General features: G+C 44.0%; 1 protein-coding gene across 4 annotated transcripts in view; it reads left to right on the forward strand.

Moving 5' to 3' along the window:
* The window catches only part of NEURL1 (neuralized E3 ubiquitin protein ligase 1), a 144,454-nt gene that overhangs the window by 87,245 nt on the left and 35,109 nt on the right, over positions 1-22,100 (forward strand). For all 4 annotated transcript variants that reach the window (XM_021536311.3, XM_021536313.2, XM_077784679.1 and 1 more), the window contains exon 3: positions 431-752. In XM_021536311.3, the coding sequence (XP_021391986.1) occupies positions 431-752 (322 nt within the window). The remainder of the gene's footprint in view (positions 1-430; positions 753-22,100) is intronic.

The following is a 22,100-nucleotide window of genomic DNA, read 5'->3' on the forward strand; positions in this document are numbered from 1 at the left end:
CTGGAGCTTTAGTCTCAGGTCAGAGAGATGAGAGACCCCATCATCTGAGCACCATGTGGGAAGAGCTCTGCTGAGATTAAAGGTTTTGTGCCCATTTTTGGGACATTTTGTGTGAGGATTATTCTTAGGCCAAAAGGAATTACTCTAGAAATAGAAATGAATCATCATGCAGCTGTAATTACATTTCACCTATCCACATGGATTTAATTTGATTTATTTGGTTTTAAATATGGGCATTGCATCCTAAGTGTGCAGCAGCATTGCTGTGTGCAGCTGGAAAAGCTACAGCACTGTTTGGTGGGTAAAATGCTTCCTAAATCTGGTGGGGTTGTCTGCACACTGTGCCACCAGTGTTGGATGTGTGAAGCCTGAAGTGTGTAAGCTGGTGTTGAAGCGCCCAGCGCTGTCATTGCTGCTGCTGTCTTTGCAGATCACTAAGAAGCAGTGCTGCTGGAGCGGCGCTCTTCGACTCGGCTTTACTTCCAAGGACCCATCGAGGATTAACCCTGACACTCTGCCAAAGTACGCGTGCCCTGACTTGGTTTCCCAAAGCGGGTTTTGGGCCAAGGCTCTGCCGGAAGAGTTTGCCAACGAGGGGAACATCATCGCCTTCTGGGTGGACAAGAAGGGCCGGGTTTTCTACCGGGTGAATGACTCCGCTGCGATGCTCTTCTTCAGCGGCGTGAGGACAGCAGAGCCCCTCTGGGCCTTGATCGACGTCTACGGGCTCACCCGTGGAGTGCAGCTCTTAGGTGAGTACCTGGGTGCAAGCACGGAGGTGGTGCTAAGACACCCCTGAGAAAGGGCCAGCCTGACACTGCCTGTCCCCTCTCAGTGCTGGGACAAGTACAGGGAAACAGCTGTCCTTCCTCCCCAGAGCATCTCAGCACCTCAGCCTGGATCACTGGGTGTTGGAAACGTAGCACGTAAATATAACCTCAGTGGGAGGTGGGGAACAGCTGCTGCAATATAGCACTAGAAGCCATATCTGGGTAAGTGGATTTCTGCTCAGAGGTACAGCTCTATCAGAGAATAGCCTGGAGTGTGTCATATACCTCGTAGGACTTTATTTTTATATCATCTTGTGCTTTCCCTGTGCCAAACTGGGGAAGTGCATTTTATGTACTGTGGTTAAATCCCTCCTGGATGGCACTATTATGATTTTCTGTCAGGTTTAATGGACAGATTTGAAACATGACTATCTTCCAAATTACCTGAGAGAACCTGTGGCTGGTTTTTCCAGGATGTTGCTTTCACAGAGGAGTTTGATTTGTCCTCTGGAGCCTGAAGGTTGGATATGCAGTTGGGGTTGGAGGATGAGGAGTGCTGAGTGCCTGTGTCTTCTGCCATCCTCAGGTGAAATGAAAATAGTTTGGCATTCATGAAGACTCATATCCAGATATTCAGGCTGTCAAGGTTTGGGCTATTTTAATTTATACATCTTAGAAGAGCTGAAAAGAATTTCTGAGGACTGAAGGGCAGCAAGGTTGCTGGGGGACCAGGAATGTCAGCACACAGCCTTAGAGGTGGCTTTGCATTGTCACTGGGTGGCAAATTGCAGCACTTCTCCATATAGAAAAGGTTAGATGGTAACTTCAGGAGCTGAAGTTCCTTCTGAAGATGAGATAGGCTGAGAGAGATCCTAGCTTTTTCCTGCCATGCAACCTGTTAATCTCTGTTAAAGTGACAGCTTCATGCTGTGTATCACAAATTTCAATTAAACTTCTTTCTGACAGTTCTGCCTCCTTTCTGCATTCTGTGCTCTATTAAAAAATAGGGTGGCAGGACTACCCATAGCATCAACACAGCAAGGAAGAGGCATGTTCAGGAGATGAAGAAATGAGACTGACCTTGTTGCAAAAACTCCTGGCCTGAGATTGCACAAGGCAGAGGAATTGAAGAATTTCTCAGCAGCTTTTTCTTTATTTAGGTGCAGAAAGATTTATCTTTTGCTGTGAATCAGCTTGAATCAGAGCCACTAGGCAACTGTTCATAGGCCAAGGTGGTGATATTTGAATTGGGTTGGAGAATTTGGGCAAATGTCATGCCAAGGGTTCAGTCAGGAAGAGCTTAAAAATGACGCCAAGTCCTACAGCTATTCTTGTGAGATTTGGCTCCTCAGAACTACCCTGCCTGATTAATGAGGGTCCATAACTCTGGATTATGTGTTTCCTTTCAAAACAATCGAGAAACCATTTCCTATCTGTCATCTGCCCCTGCATTGTCCCAGCATCTTCCACATCCCTTTCACAAGGAAAATGTGACTTCTGCCAGCCACTGACTTACCTCTAGTCCAAGAGGCTCCGACTCTTGGGTGAGTATGAAGTCCCTGAATGAAGCAAGCAGCTTCTGAGTTTACACAGTTGGCGTGGAGCTCAGATATGTATTTATAACTTGTTCCAGCAGCCTTCAGCAGGCTTTAAGCCTGAAACTGTGCTGAAACGGCTTCCACCTGAGTCCTCTCCATTTTCATTCATTATTAAGCAGCACTAAAAGTCAGAGAAGGGAAATCATCAGCTGTGTTGCCCCTGGATCCTATAGACATTCCCGTTACTATGCTCTGCATGCCTGCTCTAGTGTAGCAGACCACACATATAGCACAGGACAACTTGCCAAAAACTCCCAGGACTTGACAAATGAATTTCATAGCTTAGCTACAAACATATGGTAGAATTCAGCCTGGTATGGCATGCAGGGCATCTGATGGAGGCTGGGGATGCTGGAGCACTATGTTGAACAGAAGAGCCTAGCGTTTCAGATTCCAGTTCAGTGATTATTGCCCCCTAACCCCAAACATGTTCCTTGTTCTTAAGTCTCACTATTTTCTCAATGCTTGTGGGGTTACAGGTCAAACTGCACCTCTGCACAGTCTCCATTTGCTTTTATGTGTTAGAATCTCACCAGAAACTTTACCATTTCTGGTGTTTTTCTGTTTATTGCAGAATTACTCCCTTCTCACTCCCAGTAATGTAACTTCACTTCCAAAATGAGACTTGCCAAAGGAAAGACCTGCAGTAGTAAGTCTTGTGTCACTGTAAGATCCCAGCTCTGCAGGGAAATTGACAGTGTGCATTTCTGTTCCCAGAAGTGACAACATCCAAAACTGCACATTTTTATCTTGGTTTTCCGTATTATGCTGGCAAATCACTTCCAGCGCAAATGAGGGACTCAGTAAAACAGGGTAATCACTAAGGCTACTGACACCATTCCTGTCTTACATATCTAATAAAGAAAGACTTGAATGAAGGGAGGCCCAAAGCCTGTGAGAGTTAAGTGACTTGCCAGAGCAAAAGGTGTCACCTGCTAGCATCCTTGTTACCCAGCTCAGTCCTGCCTCTCTCTCTATCTGCATCACAGGCATTGCACAACATTCTGGCATCGCTGAAAACCAGCTGGTTTGTATCTTAATTTTTCATTTCCTTCTGCTTATGGCTTTACTGACAGCATCAGCCTTACTGACAGTTACCCATGTGTCAGAACTGCTGTCCTGCACAGGTGTATGTGGCTGTCACAGATGTTCCTGGGTCTGACTGCCATTGCTGTATGTTCAAAGGCACAGCCCTTTAAGCAGCTTCTTTGCCAGCTGGATTTTGAAATGAACCAGGTGAAAAAGGCACAGTCCACTGCACCGCAGCCAAGGGGAGTTGGAACTGAGCTGGGAACATGGTTTGCCTGTCACTGCTGGAGTGATTCAAAAGCAGGGACTGGTTTAAATCCACCCTGAGCTGGCTTCAGTGATGAGATTCACAGTGCTGACAGTCACAGGTGAGAGGCTGTTCCCTGCTCTCCTGTACCCACATTATAGAGATGAAAAGGCTTAAATTCACCCAGGAATCTGGTGTCCTCTGACCACAGGGTCTCAGCTGTTTTTCTGCTGCAATGTAAGGGCCCTCATAGAGGAGTCTGTGGCAATGGAGTGCATGCATGTTCTGTGTTGTAGGGCATGAGTTTCAGTGTAGGTGCAGGCTTACATGACCTGTAAACATGCCCTTATACAGTGACTCTCCTGCTGACATGCTCAACTTGCAGGCAGGGTGTTTTACAGCTCTGCTTTCCTTTTTGGGCAGCTAGTTTTGCACAAGTGCACTTTTACATTCCAGGGTAATTTAAAGTAATATTTACTAAAAATGTGGCTTGTCCTTATGTTATCACTTCAACATACACACATGCTCATTCACACTTTTAAAAAGAGTCCGAGAAAAATGGAATATAAGCAATCTGCTGCCTTGCTGCTATAATAAAGCATCAAAAAAAGAAAAGGGAAGGCCCAGCTGTTTAAATTCTGGAGTATTCAGAGCCATGGAGGAAGGATGGCAGCTCATGGGAACCAAGTGGTGCTGTCTCATACTAACCTGCTTCTTTCAAGCACTGGGCTTGAGCCTGGCATGTGCACTTTCCATGGATTCACTGCAGGACAGCGAAGTTGGCAACTTCCCTCAGTCATGTGTGCAGTACAGCATGAGTGTTCTCAGCATTTTCCTTTACCTTTGGTGGGGTATTACAATTTTGCCTCTTCTATATGGTATCTTTTTGAAAATAGCAACTTTTGTTTTCTTTTTTTGAAAATCACCCTGTTTTTTGGGCAGTGACATTGCAGCACAGCATTGCAGAGTGGTTAAGATGGGAAAGGCCCTATGAAGATTATCTAGTCCTACCACCTACTGTCTTTTCTTTCAAGGCACAATGCAGGTGCTCTAAAAGTACAGAAAAATATGGCTGCAAAACAGTTATGATTCCAGCATACCTCACTACTCATCTTGTGTTTCCAGTGAGGTAATGGGAGGTACAGTCTGCTCATTTTCCTTGGTCTCATTCTTTGCTAGGATGATCAGCAATCACACCCCTTTACTGTTTATTATTCTGTTCATGCTCTTCTCCCATCCTTCAGTATTTTCATTCATGCAGTATTTCAGAGTATTCCTGGTCTTTTACCAGCACAGGCTTTGAAAATCAAGGATAATTTTATTTAGATTGGCACACTGAGAGGCACCTGTTGAAAGCTAAGTCTCACCACATCTTGTAAATATAAAATATGTGGAAAACTAGTAAGACTTTGCAAGATTGGAAAATTTTAAATGCAGGTGTATTGAATGTGCATATTAGATTTACCTGAAGTAGAAACATATACAGCATAAATATATATGTCAGTCAAAATATATGTACAGATCCTGGGAGAATTAAATGGAAGTTCTGTATATGGTATTAGATATTTGAGAAATCTCTTATCTCACCAGATCCTCTTTTTACCTTCTTATTGTTTGATATTTGCAAAGTATCTAAGTCAAAATGTGAACTGATCCTGGATGGAAATGTACCCATCTTACTGGGTAAGCTGGTGTCTTTTTGACAAGGAAGTTGCACATTTTTTAGGGAAAGAAAGAAATGTTTTTATTTTTTCATGCCTGTCAGTTCTTACGTAGTTTGAATCTCTAGCTCCCAGCTACCTAGAAGAAACATTAAATAAGCTTCAAATGAGGTAGATTTATGGGCAAATTTCAGGTGTTAATGGTATAAGACTGTTGATAAATCTAATTTATTGCATGCATCTGCAGTTTTACTGTGTGGTTATTACTATTTTATTTTCCAAGTGCAAAGCTTATTTTCCATTGCCCACGGGAATCCATTTTGGTGCTATTCTGACACGTGCAAATAAGCAGACTGATGTGCCAGGAGTGCTTTGTATTAAACAAAATTGGATAATCAGATATGACTGCAGTGTATTTTTATAGGGTATTGTTGAAAGTGGAAGCTATAAACAATTAATCCTTTTTGTGGAAGTCTGACTATCTGATGGAAAAGCATATAAGTGCATAAAGAGAGTCCTACTTAATGAAGGCAAGATACACAAGACCTGCAAACAGTCAGTTGTCTTTGTTTTTCCCCATCTCCTAAGGGGAGAGAGAATTTAAATCGCTCATAAAGTTTTATTGTCTGTAGCTGTTGTCTCTATGGCAGCTGCAGGAAGCTCTCTAACACAGCTGAAAATGTGAAAACAGTTCAATAAATAACTTATCTCTTGCCATTTTAATAAATCCCTGCTTTGCCTTAGCACCTCTGGAGGGAAGTGTTTTTCCAGATGCAGTAGGCACCCAAAAGCTCGCCCATGTACCCAGGCAGCTCCTTGTGCTTGAGGGTCTTGTCACCCTGTTGTTTTAAAAGTTTTAAAGTTACATATTTCTACTAGAGTTCTCACACAGTGTTCATATAAATAATGATTGTTTTACATTATTCTTGGGACAAGAGAATTGATGGACTGTTAGTTTAACCAGTGTGGTTGGAGAACAATTCATCCTCCAATTTCATCCTCCAATTCACTGTCAACTTTAGAATTCTATATATTGCGAGGTCAGAAATAACATTACTTCCTTTTACTCTTTTAATCTTAGTGTGAGTGAATGAGTTATTTCGTGTTGTAGTGCAGCAGGGTCTGTCTGTCTGTCCTCCAGGTCTGCCTGTCTGGGTTGTGATGAGGAGCCTGCTGGACACAGCACTTTCAAGCAAGCCAGAGCTCCTCTTGGCCGTGTGAATGCAATGGGATTTTTCTGTTCTCTTTGTGTTTGTCTGCCAGCTGTGGAGACTTTGTGCCCATGAGCTGGGGAAGGCAGATCCACCTGCCCTTACGGTCAGCATGGGGCATTTGGGCTGAGCAGCAAGTGGCAAACACCAAGGAAGTGAGAACAGGCTGGTGCCAGGTGGATTGAGGTCTCTGAGGGATCAGCATTTCAGGCTTCACCTCGTCTGGGTGAGGTGTTGGATTTCCAAGTGGCACAGAGGCTCTGCAGGTCGCTGGTATTTCCTCAGCACTGCAGTTGGGTAACCTGCTGCTTTCGCCCGAAGCACCTTTGCCTTTGCAGGACCTCTTAGAGAGAAAGGCTTTGCCACAGGTGCACAGAAAAGACAAAATCTGATGTATAATGTCCTATAGGGCACTTTATATCCACAAAATGTCCACATCAGCATCAGATCCTGCAAGTGTTCCTGGGTAGGAATAAATTTAAAAGGGATTAGTCTGGCTTTTATTTCCCAGACTGAGAAAAATGGAGGCTGCTACAGGAAAAAAAGACCAGTGAAAAAATACATTCTGTGCTATAAAGTTTATTTAGTTCTGTTGAGCTGAAATATTGTTCCTAACACAGTCAAGAAGGGACACTTTACCCATAAAAAACCCAAGGAAATATGAAAACTTTGACAATTTTAAGTGGCGTTTATGTTATGTGTATGTTGTCATTCAGATGCTGACACTGCAAAGATAGGCCCCTATGTTAAAAAAAAAAAATGGAGTCTTCATATTAAATATCTGTAGTGGTGATTGATTTAGCTGTTGCTCTAAGGAGGTAAACATTGCTGGTTTACACTAAGAAGTTTATCTTGCCTTTGCTATGTGTTGAAAATATGGAAAGTAAAGTCTGGAAACAATGGTTCCAATTAAAAAGCTTTTGATTTTCTTTTACTTCTACTAAAGGTATAAACTACTTGAATAATTGTATGTATACTGAATTTATTACACAGCTATAGTTAGTTACAGACATTTCTAGCATGTACAGGGCCTTAGAGAATAATAATCCACCACTAATGGAGCAGTGTATTCTTTTGAGAAAAGTTTCAAAGAATTCTGTATGTTAGCAAAGATTTTAGCTTTCTGATTTAAACCAATAGGCTATCTGTGCTGCTTTCTCTTTTAAATGCACTCTATTAACTGATACTTAATGACACATATAATTGCATTTTACTTAGTTTGTCTAATATAGTTCTTTTTAAAAAATCTGTAAGTAATAGGTGTCTTTAAGAAAAAAGGGAGAGAGAATATGCTGGGAGATGAAATTAGTCTTTGCAGCTTTCTTAATACCTTTTTAAATTCAGCCAAATGGTTTAAACTGTTCCAGCCTTGGGCTGTAATGCTGAAAGCTAATTCCTCTTCATTCATAAAGCTATAGCTTGACACAAAGAGTGCATCTGGAGCTGGGGCTAAAATTTGGATGTGAGTTGAGTGGTCTGGTAAAAGTATAACAACTTATCGTGCTAATCTTGCAATTCCATCTATTGCAGCTGTTCCAGCTGTGGAGGCCCTTTGCCCTAAGCCTGTGTGACAGATGACAGCTGAACACTGCTAGTATGATAAAACAACACTGTCTCTGTGCAGTATGTCTCTGCTGGCCTGAGATAGCACTTTGTCATTTCAATGTCTAATTGGCCTCACAGCTGCTGAATATGCAATTTACCATACAGAGGATGTGAATTTGTTATCCTTGTAGGTGTCTGGGTTATTAAAAAAGTTTGACACCTTTAATAAAATAAAATTGGGTTTTTCATCCATATCAGCAACAGAGCTAAAAATGAGGTTGCTCTGTAGTCCAGTCTCCTCTTCCTTTTTTTTTTTTCCCCTCAAGCTGCATAAGCAGAACTGTTGTTATTGAGCTCAGTCCCTACCTATAGCCTAACTTTGCTCTCAGTTTTGCCAGCCTAAATTTGTGGCTACCTGTGGAGTACTCTGAGTTTACACTGTGAGCAGAGTCTAGCCCTGAGTTTTTGCTCACTCATCCCTTCTTTTTTGGCTAAACACTGAGCAGCAGAAGCTCCTCCAGACCTTGTGTGGCTTATCTTGAAGAAAACAAAACATTTTGACTGTGCCAATTTTTGAAGCTGTGCTGATTCAAGCCAGAAGTTCTCCTTCACAGAATCATACAATGGTTTGGGTTTGAAGGGACCTTAAAGATCAGGCTTGATGCAGATGTTACATCAACTCTGCTTGTGATGCAGATGATCCTGCAAGGTGCTGTGCTCAGTGGACTTCACTCTCCTATTAAGACATTTAGGAAAATCTTGATCTTGCATTCGTCTGTGATGCTCTCTTTAATTGCTTTTTCATAAATATGTTCTTCTGACAATAATTTTTAGATGTTTCCCCTCTGTTGCAACTTTTGGTGAAAATACCTTGCATTGTACTGACATGCACTAGGTAAGTGCTTCTTCCTGTTTTCTTGGAAATTATAGCAGGGTAGTGTTGGCAGAACTTTGTGAAATTTATACAAAGCATTCCATGTCTATTGGCTAGAACAGAATGTCCAGTCACAAGTTTTGATTCTCAAACATTAGCATCATTTTGATGTTAAAGGCTTTTATAAAATACTTTTTTTAAAATTCTATTCCATCTGTTCATATTAGATTTAGAAATTAAAATTATTTGGGATTGGTAAATTTTTGTTCTGTAGCTAGGGATAAAAGATTGATAAAATGGATTGCTAGCCACTGACCATGTGTTTAAGAAGATGAAAATCTCTTGTGATGCATCTGGCTACCAGTGTGACTATTCACAGACAATTAATTCTCTTCAGGAAAAAAAATGTTTAATTGCTCTATCTTTTTAAGAGGATAAAGACCACTCCAGGGAAAAAGCCTTTCAAATCCAATAATCCTATTCCCATGCTGGTGCTGTGCCAATACATAGTGCACCACTTGCAAGGAAAGATCTGAAGCTTCTAAAATCTTTAATGCAGAATGTTCCCTCTTTGTCTGGCCAAGGCTGGAGGACCCCAGTGCCTCTGAGCCCCAAAGGAGTTCACTTGAACCAGGAGACTGCTGTCAATTTGTTCAATGTGTTTCTGAAGGTGTTTGCATTTCCTCCTCATTCTGCAGTGGTGTCTCCCTGGTTGATTTTCATTGTTCTGTCTGGTGTTGGAAGGCAGCAGTCATCACTCTCCTGAGCCCTTCCCAGACATCAGCAATCCCCTCTGTTATCCCAGCTTGTGTGAAAGCATCTTTTTGACAAAAACACTGGGCCTTTTGGTTTGTAGCCCTGTCTATTCCAGGTCTGATTCAATGTTCCCATACACTGGAATGTGTATGCTCACATCAGAGGTGAGCCCTGACACTGCCTGCGTTTGTCAAAATGTATTTTTATTGCTTCATTCCTGAAATGGTAGAGTCTTAGGATCTTCTCTATAACACCCCCTGGCTAGGTGGATGGAAATTGGCCTCATGATGGAGATCAAAGCTAGAGATAGTAGTAGGAAAGAAAACTGAACTAATGAGAATTTCACTGTGGAGCTGCAGGGACTCCCAGTTTCAACACAGCCTAATTGTGTACTCAAGAGAAATACATAAATATTTTGGTTTTGAGCTATAATCAGTATTATGACTATTTTTATTATAATTTCTAGTGCTTCAGTTTTGGGTGTGATACCTAAAAGAGAAGTGCTCCACAAAAACCAGACAAGATATGAAAAGTCAAAGTAACAATCTGATGGTGAGACAAAGGCTGCTTTGTGTTGGCAAGCTAAGGGATGAAAGCTGGTGGAGGGAAAATTCAATGGGAAGTAGAATACTATATTTTTAAAGGTATTCCAGCTGGGCAATTAGAACCCATTCTCAGGTGCTCAGAAAAGAAGACTGCATAGGCTGCAGGGCCCAAATTCAAGAGGATGGTAAATTTCCTAGCCACCTCCGTGTGTATGTAGTTACATGGTGTGCCAGAAATCAGGTATATGCTTGAATAAGGATGTTAATTCACATTCCTAAAGATAGCCATATGCTTAAGTGCTTTGCTGGATCCTTTTCTTTGCCATCTGCTTGTTACTGGATTCTGTGCAGGGCTTGCTAGGTCAAAACCTAGCAAGGTGGTCTGTGGTTAATCAGTAATCAATGGTTATGCAGGGATTAGCCTCTGTGCTTAATGGTTTTTCTGGGCAGCAAAGACTCTTTTAGGAGGAGGAGGAGGAGGAAGAGAGAGCAGAGTAGGAGAGGCTAAATGTACTGTTGAAGTTGGAGGGGAAGTAGAAAAGTTGCCTCCAAGCAGTGCTTGATTTTCTTGGAAAATGTGTCTGGTTTCTGTGCAGGAAGGTTTAAGAAGGGGTCCAGATGCCCAAGGTAGGGAAGAAGGAAAATGCAAACATGGAAACAGGGTGAACTGCTGTCTGAAAGCAGTGGAAAGACAGGTTTGGCAAAGAGAGATCAGGTTATATTGATGGGGAAGGCAGGGACAGCACAGTGACCAAGGTACCATCCTTTTCTTGTTCTGGTTTCTTCACTGACACCAGTGGCTCATTTTGTCTCTGTGTTGGCAATTCATAAGCCACAGGCTTTGTTTTCCTTTTTTTTTTTTTTTTTTCCCTTTATCTGACAGCACAGGGTGTTAGATATGTTTGAATTATTTTGTATGGGTCACCATGAATGTCTGGCATGTTCCCTGAAGATAAGTGAGCTCTTTTATCATGTCAAGCACATAATACTGACAGTCTTTCTATCATGGGATCATGAAGATACAGGAGAAAACAAGACTGGACAAAGAATCTGCGTCAGACTTATTTCTTACATGCTGAATTAGATTGATGGCTTTTAGTTCTGCTCCTGATAACACCTGTTCCTCTTCATGAAATGGTTCTTTCATCATATAATTAATTTACTATAGAAGTCTTTTTGCTAATAACAAATATTGGCAGAGTTAACTATCAAAGGGTTTATTTGGATGAAGGTGAGCAGTCTGTAGGAAAAGAGATGAGAGATATTCCTTTGTTTGTGCTTTGCAGTGGGGATTTCACACTCTTCCATCTGTGTCTGTGGAATTTGCTGCCAGATGAACTTCTGTCTATTGACTTGGACTTTAGAGTCTAATCTTCCACTTAGCAGCATCTCTAGCTTGCTTAGCTGAGAAAAAAACCCAAGCAACCATCTCTAAAATACGTACTGAATGCAGTTATTTTTCTAGCAGAGGGTTTAGTTATAATGGGCAACCTAGAAAATTAACTCAAATTAATAGCAAACGTGACTTTAAAAAGAACTAGCTATGCTAACCTGAATAGTTGCAATGGGCAAGCATTTAGAACTGAAATAGCCTGATTCTGGTTTAGCTGGATTCAGAGTGAGATCAGCTGACACCTAATTTACTTTAGGAGTTTTGCTGACAACGACAAAAGTGAGAAAAAAAAATAATCTTAAACCCTCTTTGAAGCAGACATGGGGTGAATGGTGGCCACTGGAGAAGGCCAGGCAGCCACCTCTTATATCTTCAGCTGAAGGGTGAAAATCAGCAATGACTGCAAGGAAATTCTCAGACTGTTCTGAGTAGACTTAAAGATAACTTTGCCATCTCTCCTGGAGATGTCTCTGCTGGTTATTCTGTCATAAGGGTTGTCTGGGACATTTTTGCAGCCAGCGGTGCCAGATGCTTGCAACTGCTGTCCCCTCCTCAGGATGTTCCTGTTGGCAGCTCTTTGACCAAGCTATTATTTTATGGTATATTTAGTTATTTTTTATCTTTCCTCACCATCAGTCTATGCAGAACAATAATCATGTTTTCTTCTTTACCACAGCCCCCATATCCTCCTGTCATTCTAAAAATCCTTCTGTGATGTTAAATCTTTTCCAGTTGTATGATGAGAATTAATTCATTCTGACACAGCCATGAAAATATGATTCAATTCCTTTTTTTGCTATCTCAGTCACAGTCCTTGATCACAAATCAGCATGAGTCAGAATTTCCCAGGTTATTATTTCCTCAGAGAGGCTGATTGCAACCCTGTCTCCATATTTAATATCATTTTTCTGACTGAGGTGGAGCAGAGCAGTGGAGGCTGCAGTAGTTTTGTCTGCAGACCTGTTTATTGTTCTGGCATTTGACACCAGGTGCAAAAGGTGACACCAGAGGATATCCCACAGCAGTTTCAGTATTGTAGTTTCCTATCATTAGGGAGTTGAGTCCATGGTGATTCTACAGTGTAAAGAAGACTACGGAACCCGTGAGGATTTATTGCTCTGGAAACTAAGAAATCTAGGCTCACAGGTGGGGATGGGACACAGTGGCTTTATCAGCATATGCCAGGACATGAGAATTAGGTAATGAATTTTTAAAACTATCCTATCTAAGCACTGCTGTGCTTAGATCTTCTGCCAAAGAAGAAGATATTCCATATAGATGGGTTTGGAATCCTTTTGGAGTCAACTATGTAAATTAGTAGCTTATCTAAAGTTACTAAAAGCACATCAGAATGAAAAACAGGTAGGAAATACTCTCTTTTGGACCCTTATAATTCATTTATTGTCTCCAATACATCTTTGTCTCTCAGTGTTACGTATATAGGGCCAGGACTGCTTGGACTGCCTATTGAAGGGGTGATTTTTGGTGGAATGCTGTCAGTCTGTTTAGTTGGGCTGGGCTGTGACCAGGAGGGGTTTGGAGGCACAAGGAGGCTTCCCTTTCCTTACACAGAGCCTCTGGCAGGAGGAAATCCTGCTTCCACTTGCCTTTGAACCTCTCCTTGTTCTGAAGGCTGTGCTGTCAGTGAGCAGGAGCTGCAAGGGCTGCAGGAAGGAGCAGACAAGACCCCTGAGCTGGCCCTGTGGGGTTTGTCACTGCACAAATTCAATGTCCAGCTTGAGGGCTAAGGAAGCATTTCCATATGTTCTATTGATGGCTGCAGTTTCCTTTTGTGTTTCTCTTGGGTTCTTCAAATAGGGCACTGGTAGCTTTAATACCCACTTGGGGTTTTTGCTTGGCTGTTTCCTACCAAGCTCAGTGAATTTTTTTTTTTTAACATGGGAGGAGAAAAACAATGCCCAGAGAGAGATAGGTCCACTGTTTTTATGAGGGAATAATATTTATCAGGATTTAATTGTGCAGGAAAAGCAACCAAGCACTGCCTGCAGGAGAAAACCTCTGCACACTGGTGTGAATACATCAGATCAGTAACTAGTGGTTAGCAGGGAAGGACAAAAAGCCATCCTTAGTTTTAGTGGTAAAGTTTTAATTTTAGTGGTAAAGGATTCAGCTCCTGATTCAGGCTCAGATTACTCATTTTCTTGAGACATATCACACAAGTGCCTTCATTTTGCAGGATGGAGATACTGCTTTTCTCCTTGATAGGGGACTGTGGGTTTCAATTCCTCTGAGTTTTTGGACTCCTCACAAGCTAAAGTGGGCAAGCCAAGCTGCTGGTTTGACAGAAGTGCTTCATCTTGGTTTGACTGATGTGCCTTGTGAATGTGTTTCTGGCAGAGACCCGAGGTATCATTTCAGGATTTGATTTTATATTGTGTTGTGCATGCCAAAGGCTGTGCTGGGCTGCTGCTGCCCTGCTGGATCCAGTGGTTATTGAAGCTTAGGTGAGTGAATGCAGTTTCCCCTAAAGTGCTAAGCAGAATGGGTGATCTTTGTGAGGCTCATCCATTATTAATCAGCCATGTAATTTCCCTTAAGTGGCAAGGTGAGATTGCTTTTGTTTTAGGTCCAATTGCATCTTCATGCTAAGGAGCAGAGATGAGACCCTCTTGTCTGCATTATTGTGAATTACCCATCTGGGAAATGAGGATGCTGTAGGTTGGAGATGCTGCCTGGGAGCTTGCTAGTGACACGGAGACACAATCAGATGCTGAACAAGCAAGAAATTAATTCCTCCTTCCCTTTCTCCTTTCCCCATAATAACTGGGTTTGTTTTTGCTGGAGCTTAGCCTGTGTAAAGGCTGCAGTGTGGAGCCAGTGTTTGCTGTCACACTCAACCTTTGGTATGTCAGAAAGCAGCTTATGGTGGAAACCAAAAGCCTTCTCTGATAGTGGTATCTGAGCACAGAGAGGACCTGAGGGAGCCAACCAGCCCAACCTGAAAATACTGGAAAACAAACTCCTCACAGATGAGACAACTGTAGGACACTGATTTAGTACAACCTAATAGATGAGCTTCAAATGTCTTATAATGGAGAACAAATCAGTATAATATTAGCTAAAAACAGAGTGATAGCATAATAAACATAACCCTGTTGAACTCCAGGAAGCATAAATCACTTATAAATCAAAAGAATTATTAAAAAAATACTTCTGGTTCACTGCTGAACTCTGATTTATAGTCTGAAAAATGCTATGTTTTGCTTTCATAAAGGCATTTCCCTTAATCAAAGTTGCTGTGATTAGAGGGAGTGGTAATGAGCCAGAGGAAGCTAAGTGATGTTGCCTTTTGAGGATCTCTACAGCTGCCATTTTCATAGCATGAATAGCTATGCTTGGTGCTGGTGGAGAAGCTCCCGTGGATCAGTGCTCCAGAAATTGGAAATGTTGTGTTTTGTAATACACCCCCACTCCACTAAACCTACCGTGTTGTTGAATTCCATCCACTTAAAACAGAGCCTATGTTTAACAATAATTTAAATCATTATCCTGCCTGTCAGCTCAGAGTTAAGGGGCTATGCGACTGCGATTCTCTGTTTAGAAAGTGCCTGGAATAATAACTTTCAGATGTCTCAAATATGCACCACTTATCTATAACATCTAAATACAAATGTCTCCCTGCTGAGCAAGCCCAACACTGTTTACCTATCGTGTTCAAACCATTCCAGAAGGTTTGCTTGGCGTGGAGCGGAAGGCCCTATATCCGCAGCTCCGACAGCACTGTCAGTGTAATGTTTTTCACCTCCTCCTCACCCTTAGGTGATTGCAGAGAAAGAAACAGCCTAAGGCTGGGAGTGACAAGTGAAGAATGTCCCTGCATGCGCAGGGCCCTTCCCCCTGCCGGGGGAGCAGCGCCATGCTCTGCAGACGGGGTGATGCTCTGGCCCGGTCCCAGTGCCCAACCGGCTGTGGCACGATCCGAGTACCAAACCGGGTGTGGCACAATCCCAGTGCCCAACCGGCTGTGGCACGATCCGAGTACCAAACCGGGTGTGGCACAATCCCAGTGCCCAACCGACTGTGGCACGATCCGAGTACCAAACCGGGTGTGGCACGATCTGAGTTCCAAACCGGCTGTGGCACGGTCCCAGTGCCAAACCGGCTGTGGCATGATCCGAGTACCGAACCGGGTGTGGCACGATCCCAGTGCCAAACCGGCTGTGGCACGATCCCAGTGCCCAACTGGCTGTGGCACGGTCCTGGTGCCGAACCGGCTGTGGCACGATCCCAGTGCCAAACCGGCTGTGGCACGGTCCTGGTGCCCAACTGGCTGTGGCACAAACCGGCTGTGGCACGGTCCTGGTGCTGAACCGACTGTGGCACAAACTGGCTGTGGCACGATCCCAGTGCTGAACCGGCTGTGGAACAATCCCAGTGCCGAACCGGCCGTTGCATGAACTGGCTGTGGCACGGTCCTGGTTCCCAACCAGCTGTGGCACGGTCCTGGTTCCCAACCGGCTGTGGCACGGTCCTGGTTCCCAACCAGCTGTGGCACGGTCCTGGTTCCCAACCGGCTGTGGCACGGTCCCGGTGCCCCGGGCGCGCTGGGGCCGAGCGGAGCCGAGGCGCTGTCACCGGCTCGGGGTCCCGGGCTCTTGAGGCCTCGGTGGGACCTGCCAGGGCTCACTGAAGGTCAGGCCACGCAGGTGGCTTGTGCCGTACGCTCGCCCCGAGCCGTGGCCGTGTGCCGCAGCTGGGTGACCCCGCTACCGTGGGAGCTGCCAGCGGGGCCCTCAGGGAGTGTGGGGTGATGGGCTGTGCTGTGGGGCTGCCCCAGCAGCTCTAGAGCAGGGACAGCTGCTCAAGAAAACTGCTCATTTTTGGAAAAATCCTTCCTTGCGTCACTATGTCTGACCTGTGGCTAAATATCGGGGATCCCTTGGGACTTTTGGGGGCTCCCTTGGAGGCATGGAGTGTCTCATGCCACATGGCTGGAAAGAGGGGAGCTCCATTCCCATGGCTGGCATTAGGTATCAAAGGCTTCTGCACAGTGCTCTGCAACCTAATGGGAAGCCTACATGGCTTCCAAATTTCCTAATACATTCCAGAGAGCCCCACACAGTGCTTGGGCTTTGTTTCCCTTGGGCACACAGAGCACCCTTAGCTGGTGTTCCCTATCTTGATGCAGTGAATGAAGGTTAAATAAGAAAAAATTAGAAACTTCTAATGCATCTTTCCATCATCTTTGGTCCCTAGGTGAAGTCTGAGTCACAGCTCTTGTTCACATATCAGGTCTATGATATCCACATTCTTTCTGGGGCTCTTATCCCTTTGCTTTCAGTTAACTCCTACATTAATGGTGTCCAGCCCCTGCAGCACTGCTGCTGGCTTCATGCTACACAAGAGCAGGTTTTTTGAAATGAGCATTGACGGGCCACAGTTCATACCAAATTGTTTTACATGACTAAGGTTATGGAAGCAAGCCTTCCATTGCACATTTCCATGCTCAAAACATGGTTTCTTCTTACTTTTTTTTTTTTTTTTTTTTTTTTTTTTAATCCAGGCTTCCTTGTAGGGATGTGGCTTGGAGAAGAATCCTTTATACTTTGCTCACAGCCTGCTTAGGAAACCAGGCTGGTGAGGCTCAATACCTGATGATTTTTCTTCATGCAGCACAACTGCCTCCATGCACATAGGAGGTATTCAGGCCAGTTTACTTGCTTGGGATGCCCAAACTGAGTTTCTGTTCTTCCTTCATCTCATGGATATTGTAAGTCAGATTCCTTGAGTTGTGGTTTCTCTGGACAGAAACATGCACAGGCACATGGCTTGGTGCCTGCTTAGCTTGCTGGAGCTGCCTGTCCCACCTGCTGCTCCAGCACTGTGGTGATACAGGAAAAGTTCTGCTTGGGGAGCTGGAGTCTCTGCCATGCTCAGGAAGTGAGCTGCTCTGAGGTCACCGTTCCTCTGTTCATCCTCCCTCTCTGAATAGCTGGAGGCTCCCTCTGTATGGGCCTGTTCCCACATACACAAGCGTAGGATGGGAATGGGAGCAGTATGCAGGATCCACGGGCTCTCCATCCACAAGCTGGCTCTTCCTGCATGCTCTTCCACTCCTCAGCAGCTCCTTACTGATACTCCCATCATCACTCATGCCAGAGCTCCTGGAGCAAGTTAACACAGTAGAAAATTTTCATGTATTCAATCCACTGCTCTTCTGTGTATCTGTACTGGTGGAGTGTGGCAGTGATGTCCTCTACACAGAACATCACATTTACCAGTCATTCTCTGCTTGTCTGCAGCTTGGCCATGGAAGCAGAAAAAGAATTTGCAGGCACTGGTGCTGCCTTTATGCTGTTTGTTGCTCTGAATTAGTGTGGGGTGTTTGCTGCCTGGACAGAGAGAAGGCTGTGATAGCCATCCTGGCATCTCAGATGTCTCCAGTGAGAGATGACCAGTGACATGTTTCTTCCCAAGGAGCATCCCAGGGTGACAGCACAGAATGACAGATGGTGTTGGGTTGCACGAGAAGCATTGCTGGCATAAGGGGTATAAACAGCAAGCATGAGCCCACATGATCAGGCCCAATCAGTCTCTCCGAGGAGCTGTGGTAAGTTGTTGGGGGTGGGAATTGGCTAGTTGTTGGGGGTAGGAATTGTTTGCTGTAAGCTAAGGGTTCAAAGCTGAATTGAATCTCAGCTCCTCCAAAACCCCCAGTGCTCTCTGATCTGGTGTTTTGATTACCTGAACCCATTTTAAATGCTAGCTCAAGCGTCAAGCCCTTGCATTTCCATTTAGCTGTTCAAGGGAAACAATTTTAATAGCTACCCAGCTATTCATCAGGATTAGTCCCTCCTGGAGTAATTTGGATAGCATGAAAGCTAAGTGCAGTGTGATCCAAGCTTAACTTGGAACATCCAGAGGCACCAAAAAAACATTTGCTTCTGTAAATGAAGTGCAGTCCTCAGCCCCTGCTCTTCATAACGCTGGCCATGTCCAGGACCAGAAGAGGAGGGGCTGGGGGACAGCCCTCTCTCTTGTTATTCCTGGCCCTGATAGAAACTGGGAGAAGCAGAAATATCAGCAGGAAGCATGCACTTTTGGAGCTCTCACCCACAAGTCAATGTGGGCACAGAGAAGAAAAGGATCAGTGTGCTGGGGTGCTTACCCAGCTTCCCCACAGGGTGTATCCCCCTGCCCTGGCACTGCAGCACAGACACAGTGGCCTCCCAGGAGACCTCTGGAATTCCAGGGGAGCAGGAGCAGTTAGTTTGTTCTTTATTTATTGTCTGAGTTTAGATAGCTAGTATACTGCTCTGCCAAGTGCTGAGGGAAAAAATTCCTTGTTCCACATTGTATGTTTCTTGGAGTGACCCTTGCTGAGCTGCCAGCACCCAGCCAAGCAGCAGGGCTTCATGTTGGTGCTGAAGATTTTGCTGGTGGCTTCAAGACTTGGGAATGCACATGGGTTTCCTCTCTTGTCCACATACGTATGCATCAAGAAGTTTTGGTTACTTAATCTCCTGTATGTAGTGGGAAAATGATAGAGAATGTTCTTTAAAAAATTTAAAATATAAGTTGAATAGATTAAGGTTGTTTTTATGCTGTTCTACTGACTGGCTTTTACCTATCCACACTTCACGAAGATTTCTGCAAGAGGCTAAGGCACAAAAAAATTTGAATATTTAATGGCTGTGGTGGTGAGGATCTGTCAAGGGTGATGCTGGCTGCTTTCTGTGTAATCGCTGAGATCTGAAAGTGGGAGCTGGAAATCCCTTAAGAATCTGGCTCTTTAAGCACTTTGACCCTTTGGGTTGTCTGTGGAGGCTCCTGGAACAGCAAAATTTATGTAAGACATTTTGCAGTGTCATCTTTTTTTTCAGTTTTGGGAAGTGTTGAGGCTGGATGGAGTTCAGCGGGTGAAAGGAATGGTTCTGTTGCATTTAAAAACTGCTGCTCCTTGTTCCTGAGGGTTGTTGGTTGCTTTACAAGGGGAGGCGGGAGAGTATCTGCTTTCTGTCTGCTAGGACAGGAAAAATAGTCAGTGACTATTTTATTCACAGAATGGTCTGAATTAAGATAAATTACTGAATCTTGTAAAAATCATGATGGTGACACAAAACCTCTGAACTAGCTGAAAATAATGGCTTTTTAAAGCTCTCTATAAATTTTTACAGTGCTTTATGTGTGTATATATATATGTGTGTAAATGTAAAAGCAAACAAACAAAACACATGAAACACTGCACAAAGATTAGAAATCTTCCTGACTTTCACAATTTCCATAAAAAATAAGGGGAAAGTAATACATTAAATTATTTGCACTTTTTCAGTTGTCTAGATAGTGTGAATTAACACAGTGCATCCACCTGAAAAGGGAATTCACCTGGGACTGCAGATCACATGTAGAGAGCAAGGAGGAATTATTGAAAAGCTTCAGAGATTGGTGAGGGGAAGCTCTCTACTCTTCACTGTCCACCTGGGCATTACATCTCAGAAGAGATGCTGCAGCTGAAAGGGACTGCTCAGTCTCTAAGAAGGAGGAGGAGGAGGTCAGCTGGGACCTTCAGCATGTACAGAAAATTAAAATAAGACAGGAGAATGGGCCTCATCTCTGCTTCTCTGAAAAACAGAGAATTACTGTGTTGAAAGTGAAGTAAGACTGTGAAGGAAGGAGTTTAGCTTTCATAGTTTATGTGTTTAAAACACTTTGAGGATCTGAAAAACGGAGAAGAGGGAATTTGTTGTTGTTTCTGTTGTCTTGGGATTGTTCTCTTGGTGCTGTGCTTTACAGTGTTGCGCAACAAGCACAAGATGCATATTCTATGTAAGAGGAAGTGTGGTAAGTCTCTTGGACACTTAAATACCTTTTGATTCCTCCCCTTGGACATGCATTGGCATGTTCTTGTGGTTCTTTCCTTCTCCCCACCTCCCCAGGAATAGAGATACTGAGCACTGCCAGGAAAGCATGGACAAGGATGAAGCCACACAGAAATACTGAGGCTCCCCTCTGTGTGGCTTTTACAGCAGGAGCAAATGTGAAGATTAATATCTTACAGACCATTTCCTCCCTTCACACTGCTCACCTTCAGGCTTGGGATGAAACATTTTCAACTGAACACATCCAATGCAAGGAGTAAAAATCAGAGCAGGATCTGATGTGCTTGAATTCTAGGCATCCTAGAGTTTTGTAGATCATAGCTACTCTATTTTTAAGAAGTGCAGAATATTCAGCACCATAACTCTGGCTGCCAGCATGAAGTCCATCACTTATTGTTAGCTGAGCTGCCAGGAGAACATTTAGGTATGATCATAGTAGAGCCTCATGTTGGGAAACACATTGGCAGTGTTGCAGTATGGAATGGTAGATGCCCTTAATGAAGAAGCACTTAAAAGTTATGCCAAGTGTCTCCTCTGTCTGTCAGCATCCTCTTTCCTGAGTAGTAATGTGCTTAGTGCTTTGTGTTTCTCTTTGGGGAGCCAGGAGATACCTCTGCTGAAAGCTGGGACTGAAGTCTGAGCATTTGAGCCATCAGACATGAAGTCTCTGATGATTTTACTTAGCCACTGGATGGTGAAGACAAATTTGGCCCTTGTAAAAACTTCAAAGCAAAGAGCTGGCTGGGGAGGGAGAGCTGATCCAAGGATTTCCTCCAAAAGCAGGAACTAAGAGTCCCCTGCAGCCCTGGGAAGTCTCACAGTTACCTTGAAAGCCTTTCATGCTCAGCCTCAGGAGGGCTGCTGAAACAGCAAGGGTGGGGTGGATTTTGACTGTCATTTGTGGATTGTCTGTCAGTGACTGTGCAGACTACAATGGATTTACTTAAAATTTCATAGGCTGTGTTTCCTATTTAAAATGACACAGATTTCCAGGAGAAGGTCAGCTGTTAGCCACCTGCTCCCCAGGGAAGTGCTTAAAAGGGCCTTTTCTCCCTTTTAACACCTAAAGCCTTTCAAAATTTAGCAAGGCAAGTGTGGGATCTGGCACTGAGGGCTCCAGGACCGCACTCCCTGCAGACGCTGGAGGGTATTCACAGCATCATAAGCTGCTTGCAGGAGGAGAACTCAAGTCACAGGTCCCAGGGATTAAAAGACCTTCTGAAGGCTCTTTGGGGAGGACGAAGGACAGGAGTGGACACTGGGGAGCCTGGCTTTCTGCCCCTTGGTCTCAGGCACAATTGCCTCACACCCTGTTCACATGGTGCAGTTGATGACTGTCGGTGTGGTGAGAGAGAAGTGGGAGGGGAGCTGTGGGCAGGGGTGGCATCAGGAGGAGTGAGAGGCAGAGAATGGGATGAGACAGAGGTAGATGATTGTGGGTATGGAGTGCAGGGAAACTTAATAGCAAAAGCAGAGGCAGAAACCCCACCGAAAGGGCCATTACAGAACACACTCATTTTGCATATTTTGGAGAATCCATATATTTTGTTAGAGCACCTTCATGGGACAAGCTGCCCAGTGTTTGTAATCTCAAATCCTGTTGTCTAACACAGTTTTGGCTGTTAACATTT

The sequence above is a fragment of the Lonchura striata genome, chromosome 7, assembly GCF_046129695.1.
Source record: "Lonchura striata isolate bLonStr1 chromosome 7, bLonStr1.mat, whole genome shotgun sequence".
Classification (NCBI taxonomy): domain Eukaryota; kingdom Metazoa; phylum Chordata; class Aves; order Passeriformes; family Estrildidae; genus Lonchura; species Lonchura striata.